Raw genomic sequence first — 18,694 nt, 5'->3', positions numbered from 1 at the left:
GATATCAAGTTAAGAGACCAGGCCAGTCGGACATGACTTCATGACATGATACAAGTACCAAGGAAGGCAACAGTGTTTTTAATTCAAACACACTATTCTCAGCCACACACAACTAATATACCTGCAATAACACCCCTATGTGCATCCAGAATTTTAGTGCGATGGTCAGTGGAGCTGGCTGAAACGATACTTTAGAGCAGGGATTCCCAAACTGTGGTGCGTGTAGTGTACCACCGGTGGATCATTAAACATGATGTCTGGAATGCGTCAATAGAATGTGCAACGTTGTTATGTGTCGGATGTTGGGGGTAAGCGTGCCGATTCAGGAAGTAGGTGGTGGTACACGAGGAGAAAAGTTTGGGAAACGCTGCTTTAGAGTTAACTTGTCTAGACATAACTGTAGTGTAGTGTGTGCTGTGCATGGTTCTTTACATTCCTTGCCCAGTTCAGAATGGCAAACAGTCATACATGTTTTTGTTTTCTTATTGTTATTTTTCTTTTACAGTGCAGTACGTAGTTGTGGTATCAACAGATGACAAAGATTGAAGTGGAGACTACATGAAGACAATATCTAAATGACATAGGACATGACAAATCTACAAGTACGAACTAGTGTCCACTTTAACACAGTGATGTACAGTAACATCCTGTGTTTAGATCCACCAATCCTAGAGAGGAATGTCTAGTGCTTAGTCCATACCGGTCACAGCCTCAGTAGTGTTTTAATTAACTCTTTGTTTTGATTCAATCAAACAGACAAAAATTGTTAGGAAAGGATGGCCATACCCTTTTATTGTTAAAATATCAATCCATACTGCAACAAAGACAGAATTCCATTGGAAGTTTAGATAGTTGTTTAGATAGCTTCAAAGAACATCATTACAGTTCATGCCCAGTCAGAGGCGTTCATGGGAAACACATGAGGAGTATCCGACACAAGACAAGAGGACATGATGTTGAGAGATAGAGCACAACATGCTGTACAGAACATCAACACAAATGAATAACACTGAACAAAGAGAGCCTCACCTAAGCTGAAATTGCTTATTGCTTCAAACATCATATTATCTAAGCTGTGCTTGATTATACAGGTTCACAGAGATGCCCCTTTGAGAAAGACATGGACGGGTGTGACGAGACGCATATGGCACACAGAACTCAGCCAGAACTGGACCGAAGGCACACTGAAGGTCTGTAACTAGACGGTTATCTTGAAACCTGCCTCAACCCAGTCCAGTCTGGGTAGATATTGTTACGGTGTTATTCCATTTCAGACAGGCAGACGGAGGATAAACAAACTGTGGGCCGAGATAAATAACCTGGGTTGCTTGACTGGGCAAACGTGGAACCAACTCGACTGTTTCGGACAACAAATGGAACTGGACAAAATGGAAGACTGCAGAGAAGGGGGTAGCCAAAGTTTGGGGGGGGGGGGCACAGATTGTGCTGCCACCTGCCATCAACGATGTGGGTGAGGTTAGTGCATTAGATGTGCAGGACCAGGTGGGGGGTGGTTGCCAGGCGAGTGGAAGGAGAGATGGAGATTCCTCTGCGCTGTTCCCCCTCTCCTCCTTTCCCCCCTCTTTTCCTTAAACTTCCTTTCCTTTATTCGCAGTGGGAGGCGTCGGAGACCTCAGCGCTTGGCTGGCGATGCGGATCGGCTGCCGCTCTGAAATGCAGAAGAGAGTGGAAACAAACAACACACACACACACACACACACACACACACACATACACACACAAAAGTCACACACACAAAAATTGCTGCCAGGTCAGGCTAATTCTCACAGTGGGTCTCTACTTAGTCACTACGCTAACCAGGTGAGCATAAGTGAACGTGGTGCATGCAGAGTTTTAGAAAGGGGACGTTTATTGTTGACAGGTGAACACAAACAAGGATTTGGAACTGTGCTGCAGTTTGATTTGTCAGCTCAGTCCATTCAGATGTGTAATTATGCATGACTGTGTGTGTAATTATTTATGACCGTGTTAAGGGGTACGCTCCTGAAACAGTTGGAAATTATTCGTGTGTTTTGCTTGCAGCTGAAGGACAGTTTTTGCATATAGATCCCTGGGGAATATTGTCTTGAAAATCCTTGACGCTTTGCTGCCGAGCTTCCCATCAGAAGTTTTTTGATAAACTAGATTTATCTCAGACTGGAAGCAAGCACCATAAAGCTTTTTTTTCCATGAATAGATCTTACATCTGGAGAGAGGAAATATGGGTTTGGAAGAAGACGGCAACAAAACATGATTATACAAATGAGACGAATCTCTGGGAAGAGTGATTGGAATTAAGATAATCCATACTATATAAACCCCTCAAATCTCCTGCGCACAAAAGGAATAAGAGAAAGCAGCCTTTGCTTTAAGCTATTCCTGTTGGCGCTCTGAGCTCCGAGGCACAATCAATAAACAGAGGGAGGAGAATGAAAATGCAGCATAGCTACTAAGGAGCACGGAAAACAAAATGAACAGAAACAAAAGGCTACGTGGCATCAAAACCATCTGTAAAGGAGATTAGCTTTTTTTTTTTTTTTTTTTTTTTGCACTGTTCCGGACGGAACTGACGGACATGTACACAGTGCAGTGAAATACTTTATTTAAAAGGAAAACAAGTGGGCTACCTTACCAAAAACATTGCGGCCTACATAAGTTAAAATCAAGTGTAGTTGTCTTCAGCTTTGCATTAGACATTTATAATTATGTTCGTTTTTTGTCTTTTTTTTTATTATTCAGACGTAGTCTGTGCGGAAGGGTTTTGAATGATGTAGTTATCACTCTGCGTAATTGAATTGGGTGTATCACGAGCGCCGGCTGATTGGCTAATGAAAATTCCATCCCAAAAGACAGCCGGAGCATGGCCAAGAGATTAGTGCACTTGGCAACAGGGGCGTCACGCAAGAGCACTGGGAAGTTATCAGAGCCCTAACAGTTACTTAATCAGGGAGGGAGGCGCAATCACTGCACTCGGAGATAGGGGCCGAGACTTACTTTGGAGTGAATCACAAACTATGATTATGAAAGTCTGATGACACAATGTGTGTGTGTGTGTGTGTGTGTGTCTGTGTGTGTGTGTGTGTGTGTGTGTGTGTGTGTTTGTGTGGGGGGGGCATAAAATGGAACAGGGGAAGAGAAACAACAAAGGTGCGCGGAGACAATTGTTGTGCTCCAAGAGTTTTAACCATCCACGGCTTGGAGACATTTCTGCTACATGGACAACTAAATCTGGCCAAGCTTCTTTGGTTTCCCCTTTTAGAAAAGGGGGAACTTTTTTTGGGAAGTCTGCCATCAAAACAAACGGGACAGAAAGTTTGCTGATCTGTGGCGGGGAAGGAACATTAGACTCCTCACTGAATTCTGGATGCCAGTGTGTTGTTGGTTTGGCAGTGCGGGGACTTTAATCTGTCACCTCCCCCACATCTGTGCTTTTCTGGCACTAGCTTCTGTTCTGTATACCTATTATGAAATACAATTACTGCTGTGTGTGTGTGTGTGTGCGTGTGTTTGTGTGCGTGTGTGTGTGTGTGCGTGTGTGTGTGTGTGTATGTGTGTTGGGGGGTATTTTATACCTACCTCAAGCCTTCACACCCAAACATATCCATTCATTCATGATGCCATAGCAAGGTCATGTCCTGCTAATGCAGATAGCGCTTTTTTTCCATCACGGCTAAAAGCATGCGATGTGACCAGGGCGTGCAGAGGCACCAACTGCATGCAGCCAAGCACAGGGAAGCTAAGCTCACCTCCTGGGTTGACTATCATTAGCATCACGCAGTTAGCGAAGCTCTGCGAATGGATATCATTAATGCTGTGGGGGGGGGTAGGGGAGGGGGTTCTGAAGCAGTCTCAACCAGCATTACAGGCTGTTGGAAATAGCTGGCGCATAACAAAAGCTGCTGCCGCCCCGCTGACGTCAATAGGCTACGTTTATTCTGAAGCCAGCGCTTCATTTGGATTCAGAGACCTCCTGGACCCTTTTCTGTTCTCTGCTCTTCTCGTTTTCTAGGCTGACCCCATGTCTCTTTTTTTTCTGCTCTCTCTATCTCCTTCTCTCTCTCTCTCTCTCTCTCTCTCTCTCTCTTTGATTGAAGAATGATGATCAATTTATGAGCTTTCCGTTCTAAATAATATAAATCTATTCCGTCTCGGATCATTCAATTACAAAGAAGAATCTTCAGGGAGGAAGTAATTCAGTGTCAGAATACAGCTTGTCATGTGCAACTTACTCAGGGTGCTGGTGATGACCTTGGTCATCACAGTGTGGAAAGAGGAAAGAAGAAGCAAAGGACTATAAATAATCTAGTGGATGGATTGAGTGTCGCCGTTTTTGTCTCAAAACACAGAAAATTGCAATAATTGACATGAATTGAGCCCAATTAATAGTGAATTGACAAAAAAGAAAAAAACAACTCAAAGTCTCAATTTGACATGAACGAAAGTGCGTCCAATTGAACTGAATTAAATTGAACTGAATTGAATGGAAACCGAAACCAAACCGGAATTACAGGATTGAGCCACACTCCATTTACCATTTTGAAGATCTTGGTCAGGGTCCCCTGGCCGTCCCCAGCACGACCTTTCTTCTGGTCAGCCTGTGTTGATGGAGAGAGACCAGACCAGGGATAAGCAACGCCTGGGGGCAAACTCTAGTCTATGGGCCCTTTGCACTGTTGCTGGAGGATCTAAGAAAAATGCTAAGACGATAAAGTGCATTCTTTCTCTGTTCCCTATGCTAACTTTTCTGAGTATCAGCCAAGTGGCCATGAAATGATTTGATGAACGGAAACTGGAGGCAAATCTGCAAAAAGCAAAGGTTGGGAAACTAAAGGGCTTTTTCTACATTTTCTTGCAGGAAAAGTCATGTGAACTTACTGTTGGTATCGCACCATATATGTGATCTAAGAAAAAAATCTATTTGTTTGGTAGGGGATTTGCTTGGAAAGAGCAGACAATTTATTGAAGATGAATCTAAAATGTCTTAAGTGGATCGCAATGGTTTCTCAAGCCAATAATTGAAAAAAAAACATATATATATACCAGCACTGCTAAACTAGAATGGAAAATGCATTAAGGCGATTTCAGAGAAGTGCTGAAGGGGGAAAAAGGAAGAACAGTTATGCCTCTGAGAGATTGGATCATATCTTTCTAAAAGTGCCTTACCTCCTACCGCTCAACCCTTCAGTTTGCACTGCCTGTTCAATAATTGAAAAACCCCAAAACACAAGGCAAAAAAAAAAAACACCCAGCTAAAAGGAAGAAGCAAACTCAGAAAATCAACAGGGTGGAAAGGAACAAAGAGATGAACAGAGAGACGAGCCACAAGAGAGGGAAAGCAGCGACTGGAAGCCACATGAAAGACATGGACTACAGCGCAGACGGACCACAGCAACAGGGATGCTTTTGCATGTTATTTGCCACAGTGACGCTCAAGACAAGATGCTTCCGTAAATATCATTAACATGGTGTGCCAGCAAGCTTTCCAGGCCTTAGTTTGGTTGGCTTATTGGCGCTGATGGCTATGTCACTGTTTCGGACCACCTACCAGGCCTAACTTTGCAGTGAGTCCTCTCCACTGGATAAGGGAGGGAAGAGAAAGATGAGGTTGGATAACAAGGCAAAAGGGGTTGGAAATATATAGAGAGAACAACATAGACATAGAGAGAAAAGAGAGAGAGAGAGAGAGAGAGAGCAGAAAGAGAGAGCAGCAAATCACAGAGGACACTGGCTTGTGTGGGTTTACTTAGCAAGTTAAAAGCCTTCATCAAGAAGGGAGAAAAATGACAGAGCTATAGTACAGAACAGTTTCAGGACAAAGCTAAGAGGTTGCAAGAGGTCAGGACAGGCACATATAACTCCCTCCAATACAGGCCGTGGCGGTGAGGATTCTGTGAGTCAACCCGTGAATGGCGGAGACTTACCCTAGACTTGGGTGGGGCGGGAGACACCTGCAGAGATAGCAGTGAGCATTGTTTGGTGAGCATACCAGACAGCACAGCACAACACAATATATAAATCATGGGGTGAGCTGGGTGAGTAGACAGAGCAGTTTGGCTCGTGGTGGCTGTGGAGGAGGTGTTGGTGTAACATAGCTAACATGCCAACTGTAGTCTGCCTGCGCTCTCTCATGGGATTTTGTGTTAGTCAACTGTGGTGTGACGCAGATAAGTGTGAGTGTGTGGGGAGACTCTGACTCTGACTCTGACTCTTTTCGAGTCAAGTGTACTTCAATGTCAAGGACAGATATGTTTGGAATGGTTCTCCAGTTTAAACTGGTTACCTTCCAGAATCTGGTTCATGAAGCTGGCTATTGAATTTCATCGGCTTTTCATGGAACAGAGACCCATTTGGAAAGAGGCTCTACAAGTCTATGGCAATTGATGAATTCTGTTTCATCAGATCTACAGTATACATATATAGATTTGGAGGCAATGAGAAGTATTCCATCAGATATCATATGTTTACCTCTTTGTTCTGAGCCTATATGCCAAACTGCAGTTTCGGTGAAGTGAGGTATTTATTTAACTACATCTCCCTGTCATGGTAAAGGCTATGGCCTTTCATAAGGTCATTGGTGAGTCATGATATTAGAGTACATTTACCCCTCCATGAGATCAGAGGAATAACCGACTCGGGCGGGATCAGTGTTCTACGGGGTGGGGAGTGGGGAGTGGGGATGGCAATCGGGAGTGGGGTTGGGAGCGGGAATCAGGGAGTGGAGATCAAGGGGTGTACAGAGTGGAAAGTGGGGATCAGGGAGCGGAAATCAGGGGGTGTACAGAGTGGAAAGTGGGGATCAGGGAGCGGAAATCAGGGGGTGTACAGAGTGGAGAGTGGGGATCAGGGCTGGGGTGGGGAGTGGAGAGTGGGGGGCTGTGCGAGGTGGGGAGTGGGGATCAGGGGTCTATGAGGTGGAGTCGGGGTGAGAAATCTTGTGCGCTACTCACGATGGTTCTGAAGAAGTGCACCACCGCATTCTCTTCCCCACGGCGACTACGGGACGCAGCAGGTCGCTGGGGGGAGGAGGACAGACCACGGAAGGAGCCCTGACAGGGACAGATACAGTAGCACCTTTACTTCACAGTCACAGTCAAGCCTTTAGTCCACCAGCGCACACTTTTAGGACAGAAAAGTCCAAAGCAGCCCAGAAAGTCAAACATTCCACAGCCATGCAGAAATATTGTGAGGGAGTACTTTAAAGGGCTTGAAAGAGGCTATTTGCAACATTACCTTCAAATTGAAAGGGGCTCTTTGCAACATTAGCCTACCTTAAAATGCCCAATAATGAGATTGAATTTCAGGCATTGTAAAGCTAGCCAAAGATGCCCAAAATATATTATGTTAAAAAAAATCTATTTGTCAGGGCAGGGAAGTTTATTGTTAAACTAGTGGTGTATGCTAATGGAAAATCTCCTGTGGGAAATGTCAAATCTTCACATTTATTCTTGAAGGTAATGTTGTCTATTACAATTGATCATGCTACAAATAGGCCTACCAGAAATAATAGAAATAGAACTCATGCATACTTAGAAATGGTATATAAAATATACACAGAAACATGCACAATGTGTCTTCATGCAGACCGTTTCAGTGCTAGTGCTTCGCCTACTTGAGAGGAGAGCAGAGCAGGACACCTTAGCCTACACATAAAGATTGATGGTGGCGCAATTATACTTGCCTTTGTAGGAGTGGCCCCGACTAGAGCACTCGCGCGTCCGCCTCACTCATACAGATACTTTATTTAGAACAGAGTTAACACTTGACAAATTGAAAGCACTCAGAGAAACAATGAGGATAAACAAAACAAATGAACCCAGCTGGCAATGTTATGCCAGGTCGTGATATGGTGTTGATCCGCACTTTTGATCAATCATCATCCATTCAGAATAGAGCTGCTGTTGTGGACTCAAGAGTTGGTCAGAGTTGTGGAAGAGGATCGGCAGGGTTGCGTTTCTTCCTGCCGCACCATAGAGGACCTCTTAGGACTCTCAGTGTTCTCCTCTCAAAACAAAACCACACTCCTATCCGAATTCACCAAGACTCCGTTTACTTTACGTTGTCCGGAAATTAAGGCACGCAGATATACAGAGTCAGACATACACTCACACACTGAGTCTATGAAGTAACCGCAATGAAACAACAACGTACAGGCATGAGTCACAGAATCACACGGATGATTATTATCTGCCGTGCTATTTTAGTCTGTGTTCTTGAATCGTGTTTTGAAGCTGATGGCGTTAATTCTGCTTTAATAGCCGCACGGTCTTTTATGAGTCCCGCGGTCCTTTATCAGAACCGTGATAATGCCCAACCGAACGAGGAGTCGGGGAGCTGTTCCAGGTGAATAACGGTGATTACCTCACCGGCAGGGGGAAGAGGGGAGATGGAAAAAAAGACAGACGAGCTCTCACCACATCCAGTTCACTCCAGGGCACAGGCTCAGACCCCCGGGGAATTATGCTTGCAGGACCCATTTTTATTCACTCTCACACATAACCTCAAATGGATCTAGTTTACGGCCCTTGGTTCACAGATAGCACGCCCACTGCACTCACAGTGCATATTATCTTCATTCACCACGTGTCATTTAGCTCTGTTTATTATTTTGTCGATATTTGCTCTCAGCATTATTTTCTATTACATCATATTGATACTGAAGTCTCAATAGGCTATTGTGTAGAGACGCCAGCTTTCATCTCACACAGCAGGTTGCCGTGGGTTCTACACTATAGTCACAGGACATGACTTTACATTGACTCCATACAGGCCAACAAATAATGGCCTACAGGACACAAATCCTCATTCAGATGCATGGCCATGCTCATTGCTCTCCATATGACCCTTGTTTAGGGTGCATCCCTGGTCTGCTCTGCTGCATGTTGTGATTGGCACAAGGCACAGCATCGCCAGGCTTGGCAGTGTCTTATTGCAGTTGTTACTCACCATAATGGACATGGGGAATTCATAACAGAAGCTCTGGGTGGACGCTTTGGGGTGTGTTGTGAACAATTGTTTGCTTTTTGACAAATGGGAAATCGAAAGGTGACACGGGTCAGTAGGAGGCGATAGGGCCGGAGATGGGAGAGGACGCACATTTGTCAAAGTCTTTCCATTTGTCTCTAAATGTAAGTGGAAAGTGGAGCTTGAAGACGTGTGTGTGTGTGTGTGTGTGTGTGTGTGTGTGTGTGCGTGCGTGCGCGCCTGTGTGTGGTGTCTGTGTGTGTGTGTGTGTGTGTGTGTGTGTGTGTGTGTGTGTGTGTGTGTGTGTGTGTGTGTGTGTGTGTGTTTGTGTGCAGAGGGAGAGAATGAGGGACAGACTGTGAGAAATCGAAAGAAATAAACCCAAATAGACAGAGGGCAGTGAGAATGACCAGTATAAATGGCGGGTGAAAGTCTCTGGTCATGTTGCGGCTTGCTTTCAGAGCCCATTGAAAACTTAGAGATGACTGGACTCAAGGGCCCTCAACCCACCACTCTATAGGTGAAGATGTGAGGGTGGATGTTTTGTTTACTTAAAGGAGGCTCTCTATAGTTTATCTCACTGAAGTAGAGAGCAAGAAAGAAAACAAAAATCCTAGACCACTCTCAAAACCACTGGAAACACAAGTGTCTCACTTAAAGCCTTTTGAAATGATTATGTCAAAATTGAACGTTTTAGGAAAAAAACACTGGCGCCTAAAGGGTTTTAAAATAAAAACTTACTAAGGAATACTGTCAGGAAATCATTTAGGTTTTAAGAAAAAAAATGTATTTTACAAAGAATACGTTTTTTTGTCCCTGAGTGGGCATATCTGTGTAAGCAGTCTTTATATTCATCCTTTATACAGTAGCTACAGAATATAAGTCCTCAAAATGAATAAAGCATGAAAGTTGAAGGTTCTTGCTCCACCTGTAGTGAAGCAACCATTTTCTGCCACCACTTCTGGCTAAGGAGAAACATAAATGACAGTCACTGAGTTCCTTTTGTACGACTTCACTTTGATGTTCAATTTTAAAATAATTTTCGACTGAGTCAAAGCGAACATGTCTGGTAGCAAAATTGCCTGCCCTCTACAGCTGGTGCCATCTGTCATATCGAACACTGAGAAGCCTCCTGATAGGCTCTGCTGCTCCTGCCAAGCACAAAGCACAAAGAAGGAAAAGGGGAGTGGCGAGGTGTGTGTGTCTGTGTGTGTGTGTGTGTGTGTGCGTGTGTGTGTGTGTGTGTGTATGGGTGATATTGACATTCCACCGCCTCTGTCAAGACTGACACGGCTGATGAGCTCCTTTCACAGGGCCCCCACAAAGCCCCTTGTCCAGGGTGTGTGTGTTTCTGACATTTGCAGAGCGAGGAGCGGCTCTTGAGTGGGATGAGACTCTGTGAAGAGCCTGGCTCTACAGGACACAACCTTATCAGCTGGAGCAGCGGGGGTTTGCACTGTTGGATGCACGGTATGGACAGGGGTCCTGCACTCTGACACCTCTCTCTGGGGACTTGATTACTATCACACCCCCTCATCAACCTGCCCTGAAGAAAGGGTGCTGCTCTCAGGTCTAAGAAAAAAATCTATATTTGGTCTTCCTGGCAAGAGTTAAACACTGGGGGCAAATGGATGTAACCTTTCACCGCAACCTATCACCCATGGGCCTTTATTCTCCTCATGTTGTGCTCTCAAGTCCTAGGATCTTGTTGGTATGGGTTAAAAATACTATAGCTATACCATACTATATACTTTACATTACATTACATTACATTACATTCAGCTGACTCTTTTTAACCAAAGCGACTTAGAACATGGTAAAAATATTTAAGCTTGTAAGAGCAATTCTAACAACAAATTAAAAACCACAATAAGTGCATCAATGAGTGCAATATACTATACATAATATTTATATTTACAATATTATTATTCTACACATACCATTTATATTCAAAATATTATTTACAAAAATAATATTATTTATATTTCAACATATGCACTGCTCTGACATTTTTGAACATTTTTCAATAGGTGGGACTAAGTGCTGAAACTGTCAGCTCTCAGACAGGAAACACAACAGGGCTCAATTGTCATGCACAGAAGCAGCGCGGTAGACAGCACATTTATTTGGATGTGAAAACTACTAGGGTTGAGGCAGAGAGTGGAAGCATAACAGTGTACCCCCCTGTCATCTGTGCGCTACTTGGGAAGACGGTCATTTTCTATACAAAAATACCCTCTATAGGAACACAAATATATGCCCTGTCTCCACGCTGCTTCTTATCTGTGGGACTGAGGAGTGCAGATGAATAGAGGCTGCTTTTAACCTTCAGGTCTTGCCTTACTACACACACACACACACACACACACACACACACACACACAGACAGACAAAGAGAGGTAGTGTGTCTTCTGTGAGGTCCTCAGCTTACTTTCACATTGTCTATTTACATTGTACTGTTACTCCTACAACTCACACATTTTCATTAACTTGGAATAAGTCTAAGGTATTACATTCCCAATATATGGTATGTTTCATTAGCTAGTCTTGACAGAGAGGGGGAGAAACACACACACACACACACACACACACACACACACACACACACATTTCACTTTGACCTTGAACTGAATATGGTGCTTTACACAAAAAAAGCTATGGCATTAGTATAAAAGCAAAGTGATAACCAAACACAATACCCCATCTCTTCCTACTACTACCGTACTATAACTAACACTATTGATCATAATTTATAAGCTCTAGTCCTTAACAGACTGGAGATGTCTGTTTATAACAGGCATGGCTAGAGGCCAGCTGATATGGTTTATCAGCACGCCTGCGCCCTGCGTGGAGATATATTCCCAAGGAAGAGCTGCCTGAGGGTTTTTCAAATGAAACACTCACTCTGCTCGAAAAATTGTGAAAGCTCATTGTTAGAATTGCATTTCATGTGTTTAGTATAAAGTAATTTTATTCATTAATTTCCCCCTTTTAAATTCAAATGAATGTAGGGCCAGATATTAATATCACGCCCAGCTGGGTAACGTCGAAAGAAATTCATATTCCAAATATGTTTGGCAGTGGCTTCCAGAGTCACCTCTGACTCACCTCAGCCAAAATGTTGTTTACTTATCAAGAGGGAAATGTTCAAATATATTCTAATTTCCGACAGCTCTTTGTCTTCAAACCCTTTGAAGAATATTTACTGAATTTATAAGTCGTTTGGTAACAATGACTTGGTGACAGGAAAAAAAACTAGCAATTTCTAAGATTAGAAATGTCCATTAAGGAGATGTTTTAATATTCTGGACAAGCAGTGATATTCAGTGCAATTGAGCGACCTAAAAGCGTGTTTGAGAAATGTAATTCTTTACCTTCCTTCTTACCTTTCAACTGCTTTGAGAGTTATTAGACAAATAAACCTCTTCACATAAATATCAATTTGTCTTTGCCACAACAATGTGTAAACAAATCTTAGTGGCATGAATCAAAGAGAAGGGATTAAAAGAAAGAGAGAATGAGGGAATGGATTAAGAAGGATTAAGAAGTAAGTTTGTGTGAGACTTCAAGCCCACACGCACTACACATCAACTCTGCACTTCGTGGGAGTTCTTCTGAGAAAAACAGCCCCAAGAGGTTGGGGCGCTATCTTTACTTACAGGTTTGTGGAAAGGTCTAGAACTGAGAGTGTAACTCATCAGTCAGAGTCTAATTGGTCACACTTCAGATTTGGTCTTTCAGTAGCTTTCATCTCAGCTTTCAAGTGACAGCAAAATGCTAATGTAAAGGCTAACATTTAGCCGGTCAGTACCTGTGCTTCCTGGGGGTAGCTAGCTAACATCAATATAGCAGTCAGTGTGCCATCTGCATCCATCTTTACAGGAGAACGTCAGTGTTACGTGACTCCAAGACTAATGAGAGAGGTAAACAGCCTCATTCCCATTTGGTAAAGTCTACTTAGTGATGGTCCCAGGTTGATGACTTCAGTGTATATCGACTTCCACTTCCCACATGGCCTTTCTATGAACCTCACATCGAGGAGCTGTTTAGGGTTAGGATGAATTAGCTGACAACTTAAACCATACTAAGTAATGTTAATAACACCATAAGGTATATAATGAATGACAAAAAAACACAGTTATCAGAAATAAACAAAAAATAAAACACAAATGAGGACAAAAGGCAATAATTAGGAGGATACAGTGTTGTGGTTGTTAAACATTTTAATCAAGCTGATATCCAAAAGCTTAGAAGAGGATCAGGTTGGGAACAGCTTACTAATGTGGATAATACAGATAACCACAAGCATTGTAGTACTGTTGGTAAAGCATTACAAAGGGGGACACACTCCCTTTGGGATCAACACCATTCTCTCACACAAACTCGTATTTCCTGACAAAATAAAGACTAGAAACCTGAGGCAAGTTATACAAAGCTGGCTTAAGGAGTTCAGAGTTTCTCTGAATGTGGCTCAGAAACTGTAATAGAGCCATACCAATTAAAGTGAACTACTCTGATATTTTCTAGAGGTTTAATATAAAACGGAATTAAGTTTAATAAAATTCACCACCGCAAAATTGATTCGTTCTTATGGCATTGACGGCGTCCCATTGCAAAAGCAAACTACTGTAAAGACAAACTTTGTGTTAGAGCTCATTTCCGCCTATGTTTTTTATCAACGGCTTCAGTAATAACAGCAATTAATCTTAATTACATCTTGTCTCCCCTTCAGGATGCTGTCGGACTAGGGCTCGATGCATCTAAGCGTGCTGTGTAACTCATAAACTCCCTGTGACCAAGAGCTATTCGGTCCCGTGTGGGAGGCAAGTAGGACTGAATCGAGGGAATATGCATCACTTAGCATCTCCTTTCACCAGCCCAACTACACAAAACAACATGGGACTCCATCTTAAAAGTCCTGAGATTCACTTCATTTTGGTCATTCCTCTGACTGTGTAAACACCAACTGACCTCTGCTCTGTTCAGAGCCAGTTACAAAAAAAATGTGTGTTGGAATGATAAAAGGGGAGATCACAAAAATATGTATCTGTGACAAATAACCATTTTAACAACGATCTCTGTGCACAAATAACTACTGACTATGTCAACGGTTTAACGAGCAAAGGTCTTATTCACATACAAGTAAAATAGCATAGAATCAACAGAAAAGGTTGCAGATTGAAAATGAAACAGATTTTCCAAATGATCCCAAATGGTACTGGCTGAGCAGCAGATGAATGTGGCACTTACACTTGTACAATTCTCTGAACTGAAACATCAAAGAAAAACATATCCCTATTGTTCAGCAACATCCTATCATCACACAACCCATTGATATTAAAGGAATGTTCATAAAACATAGAAAAAAATAATGAGGAACATCAGCAGTTGGATTTATAACCCTACAGTACATATCCAATTGGCCAGTGGATACATGTCCAGGCAAAACCCCCATGAGATGAAGTCTGTGACTAGAAAATAAAAGTTTGATCTTTGTGAAAAACAATACAGGATTGGTGATGGCAATAGAACCAACGAGTGTGGTCTATCTACAGTTACACAGAGATTATCAAATACTGCAGATAAAAAAAGGTTTCCAAATGGCTGGAAATCTAAAGGCATACCTTTGGTGGGAACAGCAAATATGTTATTTGGAGTAAACTGTAAACTGATATAAAACAGCTCAATAATATTTCACTTTCATACAAACGTGGAGGTCTAACTCCACCTTGTTCCTGTACATAAAAGAGGCTCAGACTAACCAGGGGTGTTGCATTTGTTCGTCTACTGACATGGGCTGAACTCTACGCTTCAATCTATCTGTCTATCTATCCTGATATGGGCAATACTATGTAGTGGTATAAGAGAATACAACATGGGGATTTCCAACCACAACAGCTGAAGCCGGTGGCGTCAAGTCTTGAGAACAGAGCAACATTTCTTCCTGCTTACCCTCTAGTGGGCTATCAGGATAAGGCTGGGAGAATTGCATATTGTTAACATCGTTCAGAGCCATTTGAAGCCCCTTATCATACGACCATTCAGAAAATGTCTATGTTCACTTCATGATCATTTCATGTAGAGGGTTTCTTGAGGTGGGAGGCTGGCTAGCATTACTCTCACAACATCTGATTACACAGGCTAGAGGTATAGGCTACACTTCAGCCAGCATGAGTGTGATATGCTCATAACCACACCCTGTCAGAACTACTCTCGTACACACAAAGCCATTAGCGCACTTTGGGCAATAGCACAGCATTTAGCACGACTGAAGACATAAGAAGGCAATGTAGATCCACTGGTTTCCCTGTGCTAGTATCACCACTGTACCATGGATCAAGTTCAATCAATACCCAGAAGATCAGCTTTGTATATAAATATTACTATAAACCTACTTGAATAGCATGGTGTGCTATTTCTGAGGGGTGAAATCCACAGGTGTGTCATTGATGGCAATATTTAAGGTCAGTCAACACACCCTTAAGCAAAGGCCAAAATCCAATAATTGGAATATATATGCAGCTTACCACCCATTATTATATCCACGTGTATAGTCCTTTAAGCTGCTAACAAACATCTCTACCAATGACCAAATAATGCAATATTTATAATCTGAACTTTTCTAAATAAAATATATCAGCAGTAACACAGGGCAAATGTCAAATATCACTCTTTAAACCTTATCTCCCATACTGCTCCCAAGTACCAGCTAGCTCTGAGATTCATTTACAGTAAAGAGCATTTCTGAAGGAGAACGAAACATCTGCACTATAGCATTGGTACCAAGTAATGGTACCGTCAACCATGAGCCACGAGAGCCTTTATAAATACAGTTGTGGAAAAAGAGTCCATTGTTAGTACCAATATTAACCACATTGAAGGATTTTTTTTTTTTTTTTTTCAAATTGAGATTTTTGGTAAAATTATTTTAAATTAATGTACTGCGAATCAACAGTAAGCAATATTCAGTTTTCAAGATTTTTTAGAAATACAACTCAGTTAATAATACCCTTGTATGTTCATCGAGTGTACATTTGTACCATTCATCACCATACATTTAAAGTGATCTCACTTGCGTGCAATACACAACAAACACAACCGACAAAAACGACAGACTACAAATGGCTTCTCCAGCCATTGTACCAACACTCCTATAAGCAACAATAAAAAAAAAAAATCCCCTCGACTCGAATAATAGAACTGGATAAACAGCAAACGAACAGACCACAGTTACTTAATAAATCTCCCTCTTTTTCCTCACCTTGCCCTTCTTCTTCTTGTCCCCTCCGAAGAACTTTCCAATTTGATCCAGGACGCCGGGGCTCTTCTTTTTCCGGCCGAGCCCGAAGGCAGCCTGTCCAGAGGTTCCAGAGCTCATGTTGGCTGGTTGGTAGGGGGGGGTGTTGTTTAGATGAAGAGATGAGGAAGAGAGGGGAAGAAGGAACAAAAACGAGCTAGCTGTCGGCTAGGGGCGAGAGAAAACGCAAAAAGAGCGCTAGCGAAGCGTACGATGGGGTGGACTTTGGGGCTGCTTTATGAGTCTACGTCCTGCCAGAAGGGGGGTTTGGTTTACTCCGAGCCGCTCTCCGTGCCTGCTCCGCTGTGCTCCTGGATGGTCTGCAGCTCGTCGGACTCCGAGGGGCGCTCTTTGAAGGTGTTGTCCTCGCGGCCCGGGGCATCTCGGGAGAAGAGGCGGACCAAGTGGGGGCGGGGCCCGTCGCCCGGGTCAGCTGCGCTGGCGCCGCTCCAGGCCTCCTCGGGGGCCTCCGCACCCGTGGAGTCAGTCACCGCCGGCCTCTTGGACGGGTGGTCATTGTTCTGGTTCACATCTGCCTCGCCTGGACATGCGCAGAGACAACAACAAGGGTTATCTATCTATGGGCCCCAGCACTGGGCCTGGCACACACTGAGGGGCATCGGACAATACGGCCGTTTGTCAAATCCGTGCCCCCAACCTCTTCTAAGAGCAGCAAACACACACACACACACACACACACACACACACACATATACGCACACACACACACACATCAGTAGAGAAAACGATTATGGGATTCTTTAACAGTACTTTACAAGGGTCGTGCATGATGGAGATGATTCACTTGCTTATGGTCATTGACTGTTCGTATGGTCTTTACTTGTGGAAACACATGTACCAGTCTGGGTTGGCTGTATAGAGACCCGTCAATAACTGATCTTTGACCAACACTCTGTTTATAAGAAAGTCATATGCTGACTAAAAGAGAGTAAACACCACAATCACACAATCACAAGACAATTGTAAATATTAACAGGGTTTTCTTAAGAACCATTATCAACAATTATTTGAAAAACTCCAGTGTAACAACGGTGATTTCCATTCTCGTCCACTCCTGCCCACTCCCTTGTAAGGCGCCCAGTGTGTAAAGAGATATATGGCTTCAGCGCGTCGCCTCCACCGAGGCCAACGGGTTTGGTTCCCCCAGCGCTAGACCAAGCAGCCCTGCTCTCTCCCAGTAGGGACAATAGCCATACTGTACGGGGAGGAATGGTGCAGCAAAACACCAGAGATTTTGCATGCTAATGCTTTCTCAACAGTGGCCCTGTTGTTCCGGCCGCACAGTTATTTCTGCCAGACAATGGCCACAGTGTCCCTAAAATAACTCCTCTAAGTATGGATTTTCAACTCCATGCACGGCGACACTTATCTGATTTCCAAGCCCGGCCGGGGCGCTACGGGTGTGGTCGCCGGTCGAGGCCGAAAAAATCACGTATTCCGTCCGGCCTGACCGCGAGTCTGGAGGAAAAATGGGCTTTGATGGGCAGGTTATGAAAGAGCAAGAAGACCTTCATCGCCCCGTGCAAGCTGATCCGGGAGGATTTTTTGAATCCGTGATGAAACATCTTGAAACCTGAGCCCCCCCTGCTGTGTCCCTGGGAGCATTGGGGCGAGAGGATAGCACAGCAGAGTGGAGCAGAGTGGAGAAGAGGCCCTGTGCTAATGCTAATGCTACCGCTACTGCTGCTGCTACTGCCGCCACTGCTGCTGCTGCTGCTGCTGCTGGGGTGATGTAAGGTGACGTGCAGTTTATTGCAGGTTACTGGTGTGTGTGTGTGTGTGTGTGTGTGTGTGTGTGTGTGTGTGTGTGTGTGTGTGTGTGTGTGTGTGGTGTGGTGTGGGTGTGGTGTGTGTGTGGTGTGGTGTGGTGTGGTGTGGTGTGGTGTGGTGTGGTGTGGTGTGTGCGTGCGTGCGTGCGTGTGTGTGTCTGTGTGTGTGCGTGCGTGCGTGCGTGCGTGCGTGCGTGCGTGTGTCTCATGTGTCAACTCAAGCATGCTCCTGGGCACCTAGAGCTGAACTCCCAAAGTAGCAGCAGCAGCACTGGGCCCATAGGGCGTAGCCCCGGAAAAAAGAGCGCCGTTTCACCTGTCAGTCTCCAAGGGCGGAACTCCCCGCCGGGAGTATCTGGCTCTGACACATATCAAGTCAAAAAAGTTAGAGTGGGTGCTCGACAAAGTTAACTTCACAGATCAAATCAAGTCAAATACTTGCACAAATATGAGCGCTGCTATGGCCTGGCCTTTGTACTCTCATGGAGTTTTGATGCATTCGTCAGATTAAAAGAAATGAGATATTTGATAGAGAGAGAGAGAGAGAGAGAGAGAAGAGAGAGAGAGAGAGAGAGAGAGAGAGAGAGAGAGAGAGAGAGAGAGAGAGAACTGTAGAAATGGTTGATCTCAGATGTCTGATCTTATT

General features: G+C 43.8%; 2 protein-coding genes across 5 annotated transcripts in view; both read right to left on the bottom strand.

Moving 5' to 3' along the window:
- Positions 1-763: 763 nt before the first annotated feature.
- Positions 764-16,533, bottom strand: mbpb (myelin basic protein b). Of its 3 annotated transcripts, XM_062538387.1 has the most exons (6): positions 16,223-16,532; positions 6,948-7,046; positions 5,922-5,948; positions 5,546-5,575; positions 4,533-4,595; positions 764-1,669 (listed from the first exon to the last, which is right to left on the bottom strand). In XM_062538387.1, the coding sequence occupies exons 1-6, from the start codon at positions 16,337-16,339 to the stop codon at positions 1,634-1,636; spliced, it is 372 nt and encodes a 123-aa protein (XP_062394371.1). In that variant the 5' UTR covers positions 16,340-16,532; the 3' UTR covers positions 764-1,633. The 3 variants fall into 3 exon arrangements, with proteins under 3 accessions (XP_062394371.1, XP_062394372.1, XP_062394373.1); XM_062538388.1 differs by lacking the exon at positions 5,546-5,575 and having other exon boundaries at positions 16,223-16,533; XM_062538389.1 differs by lacking the exon at positions 4,533-4,595 and having other exon boundaries at positions 16,223-16,523.
- LOC134082573 (myelin basic protein-like) overlaps positions 16,531-18,694 on the bottom strand; it is a 50,733-nt gene continuing 48,569 nt past the window's right edge. For both annotated transcript variants that reach the window (XM_062538386.1, XM_062538385.1), the window contains one exon: positions 16,531-16,799. In XM_062538386.1, coding sequence (XP_062394370.1) covers positions 16,531-16,799 — 269 coding nt within the window. The remainder of the gene's footprint in view (positions 16,800-18,694) is intronic.

This window comes from Sardina pilchardus, chromosome 6 (genome assembly GCF_963854185.1).
Source record: "Sardina pilchardus chromosome 6, fSarPil1.1, whole genome shotgun sequence".
Lineage (NCBI taxonomy): Eukaryota > Metazoa > Chordata > Actinopteri > Clupeiformes > Clupeidae > Sardina > Sardina pilchardus.
Note: the sequence above shows the minus strand (reverse complement) of the source record. Positions and strands in the feature narration are given on the sequence as shown.